Source organism: Hemitrygon akajei, chromosome 3 (genome assembly GCF_048418815.1).
Source record: "Hemitrygon akajei chromosome 3, sHemAka1.3, whole genome shotgun sequence".
Lineage (NCBI taxonomy): Eukaryota > Metazoa > Chordata > Chondrichthyes > Myliobatiformes > Dasyatidae > Hemitrygon > Hemitrygon akajei.
Genome location: NC_133126.1, coordinates 35,561,428 through 35,581,008, shown reverse-complemented (window position 1 = coordinate 35,581,008; position 19,581 = coordinate 35,561,428). Strand labels below are relative to the sequence as shown.

Here is a 19,581-nt window from a genome sequence, read left to right as displayed (position 1 = left end):
TCCTTTTTTTTCTCCGGCTTTTAACAGCATCTCATCATCGCAACCGCAAAGGATCAACTGCTAACCCTGTCACTTGGAGCACCAAGTTCATGTTTGGCGTATGGGAATCTAACTAAAACGCATCGGCTGCCTATTTTGCCCATTGGAGTTCGTACCGTAATTTGGGTTTACATTTATTTAGCTTCGTCTTAAAGAAAAATCAATGTTCCAGCTGCCAATTCTGAATTTCAGCCCTCAGCAGGTGGCGGGGGTTTGTGAGACACTGGAGGAGAGCGGAGACATAGAGCGCCTCGGTCGCTTCCTCTGGTCCCTGCCAGTGGCCCCAGCAGCATGTGAAGCACTCAACAAAAACGAGTCCGTACTCAGAGCGCGAGCTATCGTCGCTTTCCACACCGGCAACTTCAGAGAGCTGTATCATATTCTGGAGAATCACAAGTTCACCAAGGAGTCACACGGCAAGTTGCAGGCCCTTTGGCTAGAAGCGCATTACCAGGAAGCAGAGAAATTAAGAGGTCGCCCCTTGGGTCCAGTGGACAAGTACAGGGTAAGAAAGAAGTTCCCCCTACCCAGAACCATCTGGGACGGAGAACAAAAGACTCACTGCTTCAAAGAGAGGACGAGGCATTTGTTGAGAGAGTGGTACCTGCAAGACCCCTATCCGAATCCCAGCAAAAAACGAGAGCTTGCTCAAGCAACTGGACTTACACCAACACAAGTGGGTAACTGGTTTAAGAATCGAAGGCAAAGAGACAGAGCAGCGGCAGCTAAAAATAGGTGAGTGCATACTGCATGAGTACCTGTGTATATGCATTGGATAAGCAAATATCTACATGGGTTAACCATTCTGCCAAATGCAGCAGCAATAAATCCAGTAATGTCCGAAAGTAATTTTTTTAAACTATATTGTTTGATTTAACTTAAAGTTATCCCAATTTTAATTACGCAAATAATTTGAAACCTTGTTTTAGAAAAATAAAACTTTGCAGTGCTTTACTGCGTAGGTTGAAAATGGAATTCACTGATCTGTGCTTGCCTACCTGTGTGTGCTTACAACTGACTGGTAAAGTGAACTCATAAACCATATCTCTCGCAAGATAATACTTCATGTTATATATAGTTCGTGCAGTAACTGTGTAAATTAGTTTGAGTAGGTTCATTTTCAAATAAGCATTCAGATTTCCTTATAAAACGGGTCACAGATGCATTTGGGCAGTACAAAATATAAGCGTGCTGTACTATTAAATGAATCTTTCTGACGTTTACAGATATTTCTGGGATTTCAGGGTTTTTTTTTTCTGATTCCGTGTGCGTGTTCTTAAAAACGCCAGCGTGTTTTAATGGAATAATCTTGATTTTTTTTTATTGTTCAACTCGTCTTTTTACAAATCTTAAAGGTGTTCCTTGGATGTGTTATTAGCTCCCCATATTGAAGTGTGGTAGTGTGTCAGTGTATGTTGTTACTACTTTGAGATTGCTGTATAATTCCTCGCTGTGTTCTTTTCCCTCACGGGGGCAGGCTGCAGCAGCAGATTTTGTCGCAGGCAACCGTGCGCTCCTTGGACGAGGAAGACGCCGCCGTGGAACCATTGGTGGGCGCCTCAAGTCCCGCCATCAGTCTCTGCAGTGTCTCGGGCAGGAACAAAACAGCAACTTTGGCGATCTCCATCACATCGAGCGATAGTGACTGTGACATCTGAGAGAGAGACAGAGAGAGCGAGAGAGCGAGCGAGAGAGAAAATGCCCGCAACCTGAGAGTGCCTCCGAATTCCTACACATTTAAATTGGGCAAAGACTGCCAATAATCCGAGTCGCCACATGCTTGCATTGGTCTTTTAAAAACGACTGTTATGCTATGAGGCAGAAGACTTAACGACTATGGTCTTAAAAAACTCGTTATTGCCTTTATTGAAAGGATATATATATATATATATAGAGAGAGAGAGAGAGAGAGAGGGAGAGAGAGAGAGAGAGAGAGAGAGAGAGAGAGAGAGAGAGAGAGAGAGAGAGAGAGAGAGAGAGAGAGAGAGAGAGAGAGGAGAGGAGAGAGAGAGAGAGAGAGAGAGAGAGAGAGAGAGAGAGAGAGAGAGGAGAGAGAGGAGAGAGAGAGAGAGAGAGAGAGAGAGAGAGAGAGAAAATACCGAAATGGTGCCTCAAAAAATCTGTCAACCTGCAACATTTTGAGCACCTGCTCTGTACCTTCGTGGGTATTTCATGTTGAAAATCGGTGTTATATTTTTACTTTACTTTAAAGTTATATATATATATATATACATACATATAAACATATGTTTGTTTATCTATTTAAAAAAGGTTGCGTTGTTAGTATTTTAAAATTATTTGTTTCTTTGTGCAAAGAATATTTGTAGAATGTTGTATGTTAGCTAGTGGATCTACAATTTAAAAGAAAATAAAATATTTAATGACGGGCTTTTTATCTGAATCTTCAGTTTTATTTTCTGTTTGTAAATGCAAATTTACATTCTATAATGTTTTACATAAACATTTCGATTAATTTTACTTGAATCAACTAAATCAGAAAGAATCATTTAATCCTATAATAGGAGAGAAAGCCAAGCGTCTCGCTTGGGGGGGATCCTTAAAACGTAGGTCGTTTCGTATTATACAATTTAACATTTCAACCGTTTGGTCTTTGTTCTACTTGCGCTCGCCGCATCTGTTTTCATTTGCGTTTTCCCATTAGGAAATTAATATCACTGTAACTTGATTTCTTGTCTGCTGTTGAACACTTAAGAATTATAGCAGAACGATATATCTTGACTGTGTACTATGTACATCTACGTTTATTGGCAAGTAGGAAGACCGCGCTGTTCAGTTTGTGATTAGCTATGTATTATACCTTATTATAACTTTATAATTGAAACTTGTATTGATCATAGGGACGCAAATAGATACATCCCCTGCTTATTTTCTTTAAAACCTGATTATCAATTAATTTGTTTTAATCGTTTTTGAAATCGACTGTAGAAACTAAGAAGAAATTGTGCTTATTTTCTCCACGGGAGCAAATGCTTTAGTCAGTTTAAGACAAACATTTTTGCGGGGAATTGTACAGGGCTTTATCTTGACGTCGCTAACAGTCAGCATTTCGTGAAGCGTTTGGCCACGGTCTGCAATTACTCCCATTCAAATAGTAACGTTCTCGAAAATAGTATTTACTATTTTCAACAGCTGAGAAATATTAGTGAGTCAATACATGGGGTAGTTGTAATATTTGTATGAATGAATTAATACTGCTTTATAGTGTACGTATTTTATTTAAGTCCGTAAGTTGCTGGATGATATATTTTTAAAAGTAATATAACTAAAACAGAAAATGTTGGAAAAATTCTGCAGATTGGACGGCAGTTCTCAAGGGATGCCGCCACAATCCACAGATGTCGCTTAAACAGCTGAGTATTTCCACATGTTCTGTTTTTATTTCAGATTTCCAACACTTGCAACTTTCTATGTCGCATACGATAAAGCGCGGAGGCTCTCTTCAACTTAAAGAGAAAGAGGGCGCCATATATTGTATTCCTTCATTTATTAAATACACACGTGCGTTATGCACTAACAAGGAGAGAGCGCTCTTTAATTCTTCAAATTTAATATACAAACGAGCGCGTCTCGGCCTCGATTGGTCAAAGTGAAGAATATTTACCGAATATATATTACTGAAACACAAAGCAGCAATACCTATAGAATCTTAAACCATCCATCATTTTCGATCATTAGTAATTCCTATTCATTCTATAAAAGCTGGCGTGAAAACTGCAGTGCGTCAGAGGACATTGCTAAGATAATAATCCAATTTAAAGTGCTGTGCTGCTTCATGCTTATCTGCTAAGAACTTGGCCTTTGGCGCGTCAGTGTCTTTGTACAGACGCTAGCGATCACACTAGATTTTACACAAACCATACTACTCATAATAAACACCATTCTAGTGACAGGATGCTGACTAATGCTTTCATTCCTCCACCTAGGGTTAATTTTAAACCAAAAATTAGATGTTTGTTTGTTGATATACGACATCGCATGGAGACGTAGATATAAGATACAGATGACAAAGATGCGTTTTGTTTTTTTCAATTTAGGAGTAAATTCTTGGTGAATTAGCTTTGAAACGAAGTACAAATTTATGAATTGTTAAACGATGTTTATGTTATTGTGGGTTCTTATGAATGGAGATTTTATTGTGATCAAGGAAAGGAATGGTGGCCAAATCAGGTTCGCGACTGCTGAATAAGAGCTGTTTTATTCCAGGTAAAGATTTAGCCAAAACGGATTGTTCACAACAGGTGTACACTTCGGTTTCTAACATTTTAATGCACAGAATAGAATTTTATATACTGGAACTTTTAGGAATGGATTCTGAAAACATAACTTGCTGTTGCAATTCATTATCCATTACTTTTTGAAAGCTCTGTTATTTATTTAAAGCAACTTTCAGTAGATTTTTCATCTTGAAAGGGTCATAGAGGAAATAGATCTCATTCACTGTATGCCATTTCATTCATCCATTAGGGATTTCATCAAAATGCTTTTTATAGATAACGATGAGGATAATTTATCGTTATCATTCTGCCGGCCGCAGTTAGGCGCAGACCAAGAATGGTAGACTTAACCCTTTAAGATAAAATAAAATGTATCTACGTACTGCTTATTATTCAGATCGAGCTCATGTGGTTTGCCGGATTAATTCAATAATTAACTCCAGTAAGGTCTTTTTTTTATTTTTAAACTACCATTTGTATATTAACGGCATCATCAAGAGCGAGTGAAGATGGAACATTCGATATATGCATGGTATGAAGTTTAGTGGTATCCATTGTATTGGGTTGTGATCCTGACAAGACATGACAAGACAGAAATCACCCGATCAGCCTTGCGCGAGAAAGACTTTCCACCAGCGTTCAGGATGGCACAAAAGAACTGGCGATAAGTTGCGGTCGTTTTAGGATAATGCAATCTATTTTAATCAATTTTTAAAATCAGCACCTAAATTTTGTTCCCGTGTTTACCTCGGAAGACAGACGTCCTTTAAATGTGTAGGTGTGCACGGTATCGTTCTGAATCACGTTTCATTATCATTCGACTGAAAACATCGGATGATTTCGTGAACCTTCTGCAGGTTTACATCCCCATGGGGATGAATAAAGTATCTATCTATCTATCTATCTATCTATCTATCTATCTATCTATCTATCTATCTATCTATCTATCTATCTATCTATCTATTGGCAGGCTGTAAAGCAAAAGATGAACAAAAAAAATTTCAATTAATATTCAGGTGTTATATTTAGAAAAAATTGCTCTTAAATAATCAGTTGATTGGTTGCACAACATTTATCAATGACATTCTAATCTACGGATCGTTCAATTGCGTAGCGTTTTCTTAGGAGATGCATGTTCTAAAATGCGGGTTCTCGTGAAACCTTCAACATGAAGTAAGCGTTTTACCGTGACATTATCTACATGTGATCATGAAGTTGACAGGGTCATGGAAGATTTAGGTATGAACATAATGGGACTCATGCTCTGGAAACGTTCGGCTGATTAACAAATGAATAACAAGTAGCTTCCAAACATAGCAACGGTGTACTAAATAACACGGGACATTGGAATTATGTGCTTGTTTCTATTTTACTAAGAACAGAAGGAACATAAAAATCCCGACCAATATTTCACATTTGTTGCCTGTATTTCGCATTTGCGAATTATGTGAAAGAACGATATTACCTAAAAGCGCAATTGTTGGTTTCTCGATCGGTAAAAGAGACAGAAAATATTGTGCTTTGACGTGATTGGGAGAGATGTGAAACATCTTATTCTCTTTTGTACACGAGCAAGGGAAATATTTGAATATTTCCGTTTCTATTCAAGCGTAGGGTGGACCTCGGCGGGAATGAATGAAAAAGTCTTGTAAGCAGTCAATTACATTGTCAAACTTCCCTGAGTAATAAACGCTAATGATGGGATCTCGAGTCCTTGGAGGACAAAGGGCGCTCTAAGTATTTTGTGAAGTTGTATTTGCTAACGAGGAGCTTACAAAAGATTTACCAGCCATCATTTTTGAATCCGCAAGAGGCAAGCAAAGCAAAAGGCTAGGGTTCAGACAGCATTGAACCATGCATAACAAAAGAGAATGAAAACAAGAGAAAGGCGAGCGTACGACTGAATGGGTGAGCACGTTTCCTTAAATGAAAATATTTTACAACTCAGTTTGTTTTTTAAGTTGCGGTGTTGCTTCCAGCTTAACTGTTTTAAATTCTCTTCTTTTCGCAAAATTTGATGACCTCACTTGATGTTTTCTGATATAGCCCGGATACTGGTTGGCTGATTTTGAGTCAAACGAATTGAATTGACAAGCGTATTGTTGTAAAGGTTTCAAATGTGATTAAGATGGAGACAATTTGGTAACATTGTAACGGAAGTGAATTCAGAGATAACACACTGAAAAACTTTAAATTAACAAGTGATTATAAATTTTGTCTAAGTTATTATCGGATTAAATATTAATATCTAAAGTGTTCATTTTATTGCCTATAAAACACATCTCTAAAACTCGGGAGAGCTTTTCTCTTCTTGCGTGGGTAGCGTGAGGTTACGCTTTAAGGTAAAAGTGCCACTTTTTATTTACGCGTATAATGCGAAGTGGGTGTGTAACACAGTACAGCTTATGAATCTAATACAGATTGCACTTGAATTATAAAACTGCATCAGCATCTCTTTATTAATAGCAGTGTTTTAATATTTGTTACTTATATAGCTCACTCACAATTAAATTAAACTTGAATTAAATATATTCTGCACAACATTCCAATGCCAAAAATTACAGCATTAAATGAAAAATAAATCTCATATATTGAAAACTAAAAGTTAGCCTATAAGGACTAAAGGGCTTGACTCCATATCTCTTGAATGCTGGTTCTCCGCTTTGAGTCTCCTCAACCACTGAATATCAACAGATTCAAGGGTATCTTATTCAGAAGATTTATTTATGCATGCCTGAGTGAAGTATCTTTGCCTGATATCTGACCTAGAAAGCTGAACCACATAAGGTAATTTCTTTAACTTCGGGCAACATCTGACCAACACTGATCTGTCTTGTTGGTTAACCCCAAAACACCCGTAACCAACCAGATTCTGCCTAATTTCACATTCAGATGTAAGTACTTTATGAACATACAAAGGATTCAAAGACTCCGAATGACCACAACTCACACCATTAGTGCATGAATCTGATGTTATAGAAATAACGTATATTTCAAATTTCAATATCTTTATTTTAACGTGAAAGTTATTCCAAAATATTTGTTATTGTTTGCACATTAAAGTCTTATTTAATTTGCAGATAATTTCTATTTATTTAAACTGCTCTGACTCCCCGTTCCTACTCTATGCTGATTTATAATACTTTAATATTTATAGAGTTTACAAGGCCAGGATCCCTATTAGACTACTTTGGGAAACATTACATCCGACGTTCAATATAATATCAGTATAATATCAGCACACAATTCCCTGAGGTGAGATGCCTGGTTGTTAGACTTTGCACCTGTTCGATATTCAGTTTTCTTGGGGGTGGGGATGGGAATGAAAGGGGCGTTGATACGATTTGAACGTTAAAGTTTGGCCTAAAAATGCACAGCCTCTTTAAAAATATGGATTTGTTACATCTTGACAAACAGTTGTCTATTTAATTGCTCTTTTGTATAATTCAAAAGTTGAAACTAGTAAGACCCAATTTCATATTCTCCTTTTCAATCCCCTTTCACTAATGCGCATTTCTCTAACCAATTTTCTGTATATTGTATTTGAGAACATTAAATCTGGTCCGCTACAGCTCTGTTCTGACAAATAATTTCCTAGACCACCTTTATTTTGTGTGTGAGTCATCTCTGTCTTCCGCAGCTCCATTGCCATCTGAATGGACATAATTTGTGTTAGATTTAATATTATCACCCTTTATGTGGGAGGGCAGCAAAATCTACAGACTAAACTCACATGAATATTCACTTTCCTTCTCCCCTTTAACTTGATTTTACATTTTAAAAATAAATCTGTTAGATTTTGATAGATCTACTTATCAAATTATTTTGATTCTGTTTTGTATATAGATATGAAAAGGAATAATATGAAATGATATGCAAATAAATGAACTCAATTCTTTGCTTATCGTGGAAATGTCCTCGTGGTCATTGTCAAGACATCATATTATTGACTGCTTAAACTTTAAATCTTTTTTTAAAAATCAGCTCAGCAGATTTTTAATTTTTATTTCTGTTTTTGAAGTACTTATTTTAACTTAACTATTTAATAATCATATATATATAATTACTGTAATTGAGTTTTTTCTTTACTTATCATGTTTTGCATTGTACTGCTGCCGCAAAGTTAACAAATTTCACGACATATGTCGGTGATATTAATTCTGATTGATTCCGTTTCTACTTAGAGTCGCAATTTGCAGATATTTTCAATTCCTTACTAAAATTTACCGTAGAGCAAGATAGCAATTTGCATGTTTTTTAAATTACTAACGTGAACATACTGCACTCAAACATTAATGTATTATGAAAATGTGTGAATTAATTTGAATGTGCTGTATGTCATGCAACTTATGTAGCCTATGCAACTTCTTTTTATTATAATTATGAAATTCATTTTAGATTAGTTATTATTACAACGTTTTGGAATTAAGTTTAACCCATAACATGTATTATTTGGATACATATTTTTCGCATTCTGTTCGGAGATTGTATTTATAGGCAACATACGCATAATTCTATTTGTTTTTTCCTCAGGCACCCTGAACGGAATATGAACAACGCTGTTTATCTTACTGTATAATCTCATAAAGTGCGCTGATGCAGTTGGGTATTGAAATGCAATACTAAAGAGGAAACGCTGTGTCACGCAACAAATAGAAAAATCCTATACTGACAACATACGATATTCATATTTGTTGAACTGTCAATGCTTCCTTCCAATGTAATTATAACAATTGTAGAGTCCACGCTTGTTATATTTGGATGAATCGTACTACATAGAATGCGAAGAAATATGGACATTTTCAATGTACTTATTCATTCAATAAGACTATTTCAGAGTCATGAATGTAGATTGATACTAAGTTCGCATGATTCGAATTTAATCTGCAAGGGATTTGTTTAAAGACAGCTGATAAATAAAATAGACCATTTGAAGTATGTAAATCGTGAGGAACCGTAAATCAATAACCCTCTACTGCTGTAACAACAATGTTAAATGTAAATGAAGTTACTAAACTTGCTGATACATATCCTAAGCTTTACAGAACATTGCAGTTTGAGGAAGAGAATGTAATGATATAAAAAAAATCTTCGATGTATCCAAACTGCGCTGGGGTCAAGTTACATACTTGTTCTGTCTAGGTTTGTCTACTTCAGCAAATGCTTAACAGTATATGTTAAAAACATAGTGTTTGAAATTGAATTTACAGGTGAATTATATAACGCAGAAAGTCACAGCCAGTTTACAGTTGGAAAAGATATCTCAAGTGACGAAATTATTTTTTGACAAAAGTTCGCCAATTTTCTTTACATAACTATTGTTAACAATAAGCATCATGCTAAATGGAATATATTGTCAAAATATCAAAAAACATGTTTTGTTGCCTTGATATCATATAGTTAAACCACTTTAGAAATGTTCAGTCTTCCCTGTTCTTGAGCTGTATACTGTATGAGCGATGTATCACGTTTATGATGTAACATTCTATTTATCTTTTCTCCCAATTTCAAACGATATACCGTAGCAATATTAGCTTGCATAAACTTCAATGGTTATTAGCTTTGAAATTAGAACTGTTTGCCTACAATGTCATAATTCTGTAATTTATAGGATCGAATCGGAGAACAGAGTTTTAGTAACGCATCGAAAGCTGCATGGACATGGAAGAGACCACAGTGGTTTGATAACAAGGGCTACAACTGTCATCTGCATCATATCTTGGCGCATACAGCTCTCCTCTAAGCAGCCAGATATTAGATAGAGAAAATTTGTAAACTATGTACAATTATAAACTACATTTTTGTGTAAAATTTAAATGTTAGGTTTCTTAAGCCAAACTTGTCCCAAGAAAACAATCAATATTTGCAACCTAACGGGATAGTTCAGTAATCTAAGTATAAATAATAATTAGATATTAATACAGCAAAGCTGCCTACATTTGGAATGGTTACGCCCTGGCCATACTAGAATAAAATGTTATCCTCTCTAAGTGTAGTTTCCGACATAACATTTGAGAGTCAATGTAACAGTTTAAAAAATGAGCATTGACTGTAACTTTATTTCACAGTTTAGTGTGGCTGTATGTGGTAAGAACGGGGCAGAGACTGAGCAGAAGGTTCAGGGTATCCATTATTAATTTTCTGCTTGACCTTCATTTCGTACTCCTTGGCCAGTTTCCAAAATTATACATATTGAAGATTAAGTTTTTAATATTTATTTCAGTATCTATAAGTAATATATTATCACATGGTAGACAGAGTAAGATGGAGCAACCATCAGCAGTTACAAAATTGGTTATCTTAATTCGTGGGGACTTTATAGTATCATTTTAGTTGTTATTTGTCAGAGTGCGTTCCGTAAGATTAATCGTGGAGTCAATGGGTATAAAAAATGGTTAAGTAACTGGGCTGGCAGCCTGTTGGAGATATGATTTTGAATCAACCAAGACAGTTGGGAAATTTAAACTCAAATAATAAATATCTGCAATTTTATTAAAGGCACAAAAACTGTTTATAGACACTGTAAGCACAAAACTCGCCTGTTTCGCTTGTAGCTAACAGGCCATAGCTGACCGGAGTTGCAGAATGCCTTACTTTCACTTCATCCATTACATCTACTTCCCCAGTAGATGACACTAATAGTAGTATAGGTGGTTTCAAAATGTCCAACTCAAAACAATCCTGATTTAGATCGGCGATCTGAATCTATGTCTTAAATCATGCCTCAGTAACCCCTCAAGTAATTTGTCTTTGGTTAAATCACTTTGGTTGATCTGAGATACAATAAAAATGGATAGTTGATTGACTACAGCTTTCAGTTTTTCTCAGTTAATGTACAGCATATCTAGCAATGACAAGAAGAACAAGCTAGTGGTGGAGACCTATGGGAAACACGGGCCTAAAATCATAATTTTCTTTTGGTGCACTATGTCTCATACCAATTTGTACCTTGAATATTATTTTTGAAATAAATGCATTAGAATTTCTTTTTGTTGTGTTGTAAACTCTTTTCATGATCTTCAACACCTTAGTGAAATGCCAAAGAAACGCGGAATCAGAATCTCTATAGGCCATGGACTGAAACTATATATTTATCAATCATTGGATGAATTAACAGAATTAATGGCACATCTTAGATCTGCAGTGTTTGTAGATCACTTTTTCGAGAGAGAGAAAATATCAATTACGTTCGGTGCGTTGAATCGTAGTGCAAGATGAACCACTTCAAAGTAGTTTAACGTGGCGAGTTCTATAACTTTCCCTAGGAATCTCAATTCCTCTGTTCGTTTTTCAATTGCAAGAAGACAAGCCGTGAAGAAGAATTGTTTTACAGAAGTTGATCGGAGCTGCAATTCAAACACATGTGCGAATATAATCTTTGTATGAGCTTGAGATTGTACCAGTTTCAGATATATGACTGGACGTAACATTCGTATTTTCAAATAATTGCACAACAAAATATGTCAATTCATATTCCAAGTGAATCAGTTTTTCAATCTGACGTGCACTGTAACAGGGAAAAATTGTTTCTTATTTTGATAGAATGAACTGCATCTTGAGTTAATGAAAGAGATATTTATAGTTTGAGTGTATGAAGTGTAGGTTCCGATGTCAGTACCAAGACGAAACTTTCTGAGGGATGTCTTGTTTTCCAGAAAAGAGGAGGATGCAAAACGCGACTTGACAGGAATTCATTCGCTTCGTTTAACGCCTCTGCGAAATTATAATATCGCATCGGTGAGCAGTAATGCTATACTTGAAAATAAAATGATCCGCAAATCTTGTTTTAGGACTGAATGAGAAGAACCTATCCACTTACCTGCATACCTTTCATATCAACTAATTTAAATGAACATACTCCTGTTTACAGAGGTTGCCCGTTTGCTCGGCCAATTGTTCCAATCGATTATAGACAATCAGTTTGTGACGAATAAGCATTAGATACTTTTTAAAATCAGTCTGTGATTTTACATGACCATTTTCTTTGGAAGTGGGAATGTTTGCTGGAATGATCACAAAGTAGCAGGGTAAATCGTTAATTAGAAATAACATAGCGTGATTAACATAATTAACCCAAGGTATGCGTAGAAATGTTTATGTTCAAAGAAAATTAAAACCGTATTTTTAGAAGATGTTTTTTCTGATTTATTATTTTAATATGATTGTGTAAAATGTTTTGTTAGATACATTAAGGTGCTCACGTTTACCATTTGTGCTTATCATAGTGCGTTTCTTCTTTCTATCAAACCGTGTCTTGTCCCGAAGCGTTAAGTATAACCACCGATCCTTCTACATTACCAACTACTGCAGCAATGCTCTCGACCAAAACCGGGCAGCCACTGTACTGTTCTAATCCCGAGCCCCGCCTTGTCAATTAGTGGCCCAGTTGGAGTTGTTTATTGTTCACTCAGGCGCTATCCTTGGGATTTGCCCTCCTTTCTCTTCAGCCTCTGCAGGGAACCCAACATGGCAATCAGGAAGCAATTTGCAAATTGGCGGCTCCTGTAAATAATCTGTCACATTTTAATAAAGAAGCTTTTTTCACTCGGCTTTATTGTTGCTGGACAATTTTAAAGTTAAAAAATGTCATATTAGCTTTTACTCCCTCTGCACGGCACGTTTCGTGCAATAAATTACTGATTGTCTTTTTCTCATTCGGTTTATTCTAGTCTTTGTTCGGCTCCAATGGAAGCCTACAGACGAAGTGAGTACATTGGCATTCACAATACCCTGCCTCTAATTGACATCCAACATCTAGTTTCTCGGCTGGTATTGCAATTAACACATCACAACAATGTAGCTCTATTTACTAGATTTACCGCAGAGATGTCTATATAAAATCGTTCTTTTGAAAACCTGGTTGAATTGGCTGCTGTACTCTACTGAAGGCAAAGCATTTTAACTTGTTTGTACTCATAGTGGTGTCTGAATACTTTAGAGCATGTCTTCCTCTAGAAAATTAATCACGAATGCTGGCATAACTCCTGTCATTTGGTCACAGGCGATTTGCTGCTTCAAGTGTAGGCACCAAAACACATCTCTGTGAAGAAAATTGAACTATAATTTTAGTTAAATGCGTGTTTTATTGTGAAAGGAACGACATTTTTATAAGGCTTTCATAATAAGTTTTTTTTAAAAAACACAGCAGTTTTAAAGTAAGTGCCGGTGTAGTGGGAGCAAGTGCTCTGTCATTACAATAATAGGCCATTCTGTGTGTTCCAGGAAGTATTGTAGCACTGATGAACCCACAGAGTTAGTAGAAGCTTGGAGTTTTATTTTAAAGCGAACGATCTTTCCAGTCTCTACTGTGTACTTCGAGATATAAATATAAATTTATACATTTTAATGTTGCAATGAGGAGAGGCGGCCATTTCAAACGGTTGCTTCCGTCGGAATTTTGCAAATTCCTTTCAACAGCGAAGACATCCCAACTAACTTCCTATCTAACACAATCCAGTTCTGTAGCTTTAAGTAGGATTTCCGCCTAATGCAGAGAAACTGCAGGACCAAAAGTTTTTATCTATGTAATGTTCCTTTCAATATAAAGCGCTTTCATCTTTATAATGTGAGCAAAACAATAAGAAGCCCTTTACTGAGGATTTTTATGGCCAAGCAATACGTTCATCTATACAATTTGCTCATCGTTTCATTTTAAACGTGGAGAAATATTCTTGGACACGTAAGCGGGAGTGCCACGTTTGCTAAGCCATATAAACACGTATTTTCAAATGTGATCAGACATTTGATTGAAGGTGTAGATTTTAGTATGGAAGTTCAAACTAAAATAGAAAGTTTACACGGGTGGAAAGTTTTAAGAAGGTTTGTAGAATTTCGGAGCTCAAACTGTTGCCAATGTAGAAATGAAAATTTAGATAGGCAAGTGGGAATAAAAGGAGGAGAGCGGAAATTTTGCTATTTCATGACGCAATAAAGGTTTGATGCTGAAAACAAGAATGAGAGCTTTTAAAGTAAAAGAGTTAATGGATGAAAAGCCAGTGTAGGTTAAGTTATCAGTAGTATATGTAGTAGAGGATGGATGGATCTTATTGTAAATTAGGTTATGGGAAGTTTTGCCTAAGCTCAGTTTTACAGAACTGACAAGAGATCTTTAACTTGAAGCATCAACTTTATGCTGCTCGATCTGCTGGATATGTCTAGAACTTTCAGTTATTCTTTTAGAAGTAAAGGCAAATATCTATTTCATTGCAGAGAGATTCCCATCCTGCATCCTGGGGTCCACAATCCCCTTGCTTAAAGGTTTTGGTCCATGGTACAAAAAAAACTTGGGTGCCCCTGATCTTGATGATGAGATGTATGAAAGGAAGGAGGATGCATCCATCATTAAAGACCCTTACCATCTAGGACGTGCTCTCTTCTCATTTCCACTGTCAGGAAGGACATACAGGATTGTAAAGAGGCATATTCAGTAACTTAGGAACAACATCTCCCCCCCCCCCCCCATCATCAGATATCTGAACAGTCCTTGAACCCGTGAACATTATGTCATTATTCTTCTTTTGCACTATTTAGATATTTTTGTAACTCAAAGAAGATTTTATGTCTGACACTATATTGCTTCTGCAAAACAACAAATTTCATGTCATACGTTAGTGATGATAAATCTGACTCTGACCCTAATTCTTATGGTCGCATGGAGAGGTGACATAGGAAATGCAGGTGAGAATGAAGAATATCTGATTACCTATATTGGCTCCTAGTCAAATATTTTATTTTCTGCCACTGGCTTTACATCCATCTATTCCCTCTCCACTTCCCACTTCTGTAATCTCCTTCACCACAGAAATGCTTTGGAATATTTGGGTTCATTTGCTGAGCTACTTCCAACTTCAAAGCTCTAAACTCTGAAATTCCCACTTTTACTCTTGAAAGTAGGCTTGTACTGGAGGTGGGAGAATTTGGAAGATAAACTGTTTAACCTGACCCTTGACCTAAATGGTAAGGACAAAAAACACCTTTCCGTGGTCTGAAAGGGAGGAGAAACAGTATGGGCCAGGGTTTCTCAACAGTGATTCTGCGAGTGATAGCGATTTTAAAACAATTTTTTTTTTAACTTCATGCAATGAACGATGCTAACGCTCACAGTGGTGGGCATCATCGATAGATATCTTGTTCGTGGTCCCTCAACCCAATACGGCTGTGCGCTGTATCATCGTGTTTATTTGGCTGAATCCATTCTTAGTTTTTGACATGAGATAGGGGAGGTTATGATAATTGGTGAGCGCTGTATTGCACAGAGGGGAGGACGATAGGCTGATGAGGAGCGTGAAGTGCATTTTCCAAGCATTGGAGCATTTGTAACATTTGTAAACGATGGTGAAATTCAAGAAAACGTTTTCTGATGCCAAGAGCTGCCCGAGACAAAGGCCAAGATATATTTAAAGCTTTGTCTTCATACTGGAAACAAAAGGCTTGTCTTGGAGGAACTGTGTTGGCATCCGTACCAATGGTGTCCCATCAGTGGTTGGCTTCATGACAGGCTTTGTTTCCCTGTGAAAATATTGACATCACAACACATTGCTTTCTTCACAGAGAGGTGCTGATGTCAAAAACTCTTGGAGATGAACTGAAAAAAGTTCTGGATGATGCTACAAAATTGGTTAACTTTATTAAGCAAAGACCAGCTCACTCAAGAATGTTTTAAAAATTCTGTGAAAATCTGGACAAGGGGCACACCAATCTCCTGCTACGTACAGAAATCCAGGGACTAAGCAGAGGAAGAGTTCTCAACGGGGTGAAAGGTGAATTGCAGGAGTACTTTCAAAAAAATAGAAGGCCAGATTTTGCTGAGTGTTTTGAAGATGAATAATGGCTGCAAAAAAGTTGGCTAAAAGTTCATTCTCTTTTCAATAATCTTGACAATTATTTTTGGAATATTATACTACTTCTTACTGATCACACTAATGTACTGTTAGTTGTAGGTATACAAGGATTTCCAGAGACCTGAAAATTATTTCAAGGGTTCCTCCAGGGCAAAAAGTTTGAGAAAGGCTGGTATGGGCTGACACACAGGAAATTTAATGGATTTCTTGAACTGCATAGATCTCCGAAATTGATTAGATGGCACTATAGGGTAGGGATTCCCAAACTGGGGTCCACGGACCACTTGCTTAATGGTATTGGTCCATGCCATAAAAAATGCTGGGAAGCTCTGCTATAGGATACCTGGTTCCATAATTTGCACCAAGTCTGAAATATCAACTAAACATAAACTGAGTAGCAGTATAGGGCTATTAGTTATTTCCCAAGGTAGGGGAGTCTAGGACAAAAGGGCATGACTTCAGGATTGAAGGATGTCTATTGAGAACAGAGATGCAGAGAAATTACTTTAGTCAGAGTGTGGTAAATCTGTGGAATTTGTTGCCACAGGCAGCTGTGGAGGCCAAGTCATTGGGTGCATTTAAGGCAGAGATGGATAGGTTCTTGATTAGCCAGGGCATCAAAGGGCATGGGGTGAAAGCAGGGGAGTGGGGATGACTGGAAGAATTGGATCAGCCATTGGTTGAATGGCGGAGCAGACTTGAAGGGCCGAATAGCCTACTTCTGCTCCTATATCTTATGGTCTTATGATCTTATAGTGAGTAAATGCCACTTGATGGTACAATTGGTGGCATCCTTTCTCATTTTGCTGATGACAACAGGTACACTCATGAGGTGACAATTCGCTAGACAGGATTTGTTCCACTTGGTTGGATATTGATAGTCCTAGATCACAACTCTTTAGCAATCATTTGGGGCTTCTTCAAGGTTCATAGTCATTTTTGCACCCAATCTTTCCAGTTATTTCTTCAAAAACACACACCATGCTGTAGCCATCTAGAAAATATGTCAATTTACTATAATGCATTAAAGTTTTCCTGATTTAAGAGAATTCAATCTACTTTGAGCTTAAGTGAGCCATACAATAAATTTCCAATCTTAATTAGTCTCTTTTGTAGCAGAAATGTCCATGCAGGATATTTTGGTACTGATTTTAAAAGTAAAGTTCAGAATCAGTCAAGGCATTGAATACAAAAGTTGCCAAGTCTTGTTGCAACTGCATAAAGATTTGGTTACACCACAACTGGAGTGTGGTGTGTAGATTTTTGATCACCATACCATAGAAAGGATGCTGCAGCTTTAGAGACCATAAGACCATGAGACATAAGGATGCAGAGTTTGCTCACAGGATGTTACTTATAGAGTATTAGTTATAAGCAGTTGTACAAACTTAGATTGTTTTCTCTGGAGCATCAGAGACTGTAGGGTAACCTAATAGAAGTGTACAAAATGATGAGGGGCATAGACATGGTAGATAGCCATAGTCAAATACTTGAGGGCATAGATTTAAGGTGAGGGGGGCAAAGTTTAAAGTAGATGTGCAAGCAAATTTTTTTACACAGGGAATGGTAGGTCAGCATTTTGCAAACAATTTCACACTTGTTACATTTTTGCAGTCATCAGCTAGCCAAACAAGCCACTCATTCTGTTCTATCAACATGTCAACTCTTGCCTGAGAAGTGACTTGGATCTGTTCCAATTTGCCTACAGGAACAACAGCTCCACAGCAGATGCCATTTCATTGGCTCTTCACTGAAACCTGGAACATCTGGCCAGCAAAGATGCATATATCAGGAAGCTCTTCATTGACTACAATTCAGCATTTGACACCATTATCCCCTCAAAACTAATCAATAACCTTCATATCCTTGGCGTCAATATCTCCTTGTAGACTTGTAGACCCCAGTCATTTTGAATTGGCAACGACATCTCCTGCACTATCTCCTTCAGAACAGGTGCACCATGAGCTGTGTGCTTAGCCCCTGCTCTACTCATTTGTACTTCTGACTCAGTGTCTAAGCGCAGCTCCAATGCCATATTCAAGTTTGCTGATGTCACCACTGTTGTAGGTCAAATCAGAGGAGGTGACGAATCAGCATATAGGAGGGAGATTGAAAATCTGGCTGTATCATGACAACAACCTTTTACTCAATGTAAACAAGACCAAGGAGCTGATTATTGACTCCAGGTGGAGGAAACCAGAGGTCCATGAGCCTGTCCTCATCGGAGGATCAGGGCACCTCCTTAGGAGTTTGTGAAGATTTGGCATGACATCGAATACTTTGACAAACTTCTATGGATGTGTAATGAGGAGTACAGTGACTGGCTGCATCACAGCCTGATTTGGAAATACCCATGCCCTTGAAAAGAAAATCCTACAAAAAGTAGTGGATATGACCCCGTCCAAGCCCTCCTACCAATGAGCACATCTACATAAAACATTGTTGCAGGAAAGCAGCATCCATTATCAGGAAATCCCATCACACAATACATGCTCTCTTCTCACTGCTGCCTTCAGGAAGAAGGTCCAGGAGCCTCAGAATTCACAACACCAGGTTCAAGAACCGTTATTACCCCTCAACAATCAGGCTCTTGAACCAGAGGGCATAACTTCACTCAACTTCACTTGCCCCATATTCAAAATATTCCCACAATCTATGGACTCACTTTCAAGGACTCTTCAATTCATATTCTCGATATTTATTGCTTATTTATTTACAGTATTATTATTAGTTCTTTTTTTAATGTATTTGCACAGTTTGTTGTCTTTTGTGCATTAGTTGAATGCCCAAGTTGGTGAAATCTTTCATTGACTCTATTATGGTTATTATTCTATTATGGATTTATTGAGTATGCCAACAAGAAATGAATCTTAGAGTTGTACATGGTGACATATATGTACTTCAATAATAAATTTACTTTGAACTTTGCATGAGGGGTTAAAAACAACCTTTTGTTGGCAATGACAGAGGGAGTATACTGGCTTCAAGACAAGATGTTGATCTTCTGAGGTTCAACAATTAGTTAAGCTTCCATGTCTCACAGTATGAATGGTGCACCAGGTTATTCACTGGTATTCTAGTCAAAGGGTAAACCCATAATATTTTGAAACCAGTTTCCAACTGAACCAACTTGAGACTGCCTGCAAAAAGACAGAAGTACGATTTGTTGTCTGATGCCCTCTCACAATTTACATGGGAAAGAGACCTCAGCATTTTTTTTACAGTAGTTCTGTATCAGAAAGTCATTTGTTGCAAGTTGATAGGGTGTTAAGAAGCTGTGTGGTGTGTTGACCTTCATTAGTCAGGGGAATGAGCTGTGATGTAAAGTTGCAGCTCTATGAAGTCCTGTTCAGACCACACTTGGAATATTGCATTCAGTTCTGGTCACTGCTTTATAAGAAAGAACTGGAAGCTTTAGAGAGGGTATAGAGGATTAGAGAACATGTCCTAAAGCATAGGTTGAGTGA

At 37.2% G+C, this 19,581-nt stretch overlaps 1 protein-coding gene across 2 annotated transcripts; it reads left to right on the top strand.

Annotated features, from left to right (window-relative positions):
• Nucleotides 1–50: 50 nt before the first annotated feature.
• On the top strand, nt 51–11,259 carry LOC140724854 (homeobox protein SIX6). Of its 2 annotated transcripts, none has more exons than XM_073039546.1 (2): nt 51–774; nt 8,808–11,259. In XM_073039546.1, exons 1-2 carry the CDS (start codon nt 203–205, stop codon nt 8,851–8,853), a joined length of 618 nt encoding a protein of 205 aa, XP_072895647.1. In that variant the 5' UTR covers nt 51–202; the 3' UTR covers nt 8,854–11,259. The 2 variants fall into 2 exon arrangements, with proteins under 2 accessions (XP_072895647.1, XP_072895646.1); XM_073039545.1 differs by lacking the exon at nt 8,808–11,259 and adding an exon at nt 1,517–1,991.
• The last annotated feature ends 8,322 nt before the right edge of the window (nt 11,260–19,581 follow it).

Excerpts from the sequence above, each read along its gene's own strand:
- LOC140724854 (XM_073039545.1), top strand. The coding sequence starts at position 203 with ATGTTCCAGCTGCCAATTCTGAATTTCAGCCCTCAGCAGGTGGCGGGG. Across the intron at positions 775-1,516 it reads GCAGCGGCAGCTAAAAATAG|GCTGCAGCAGCAGATTTTGT; the intron begins GTGAGTGCATAC and ends TCACGGGGGCAG.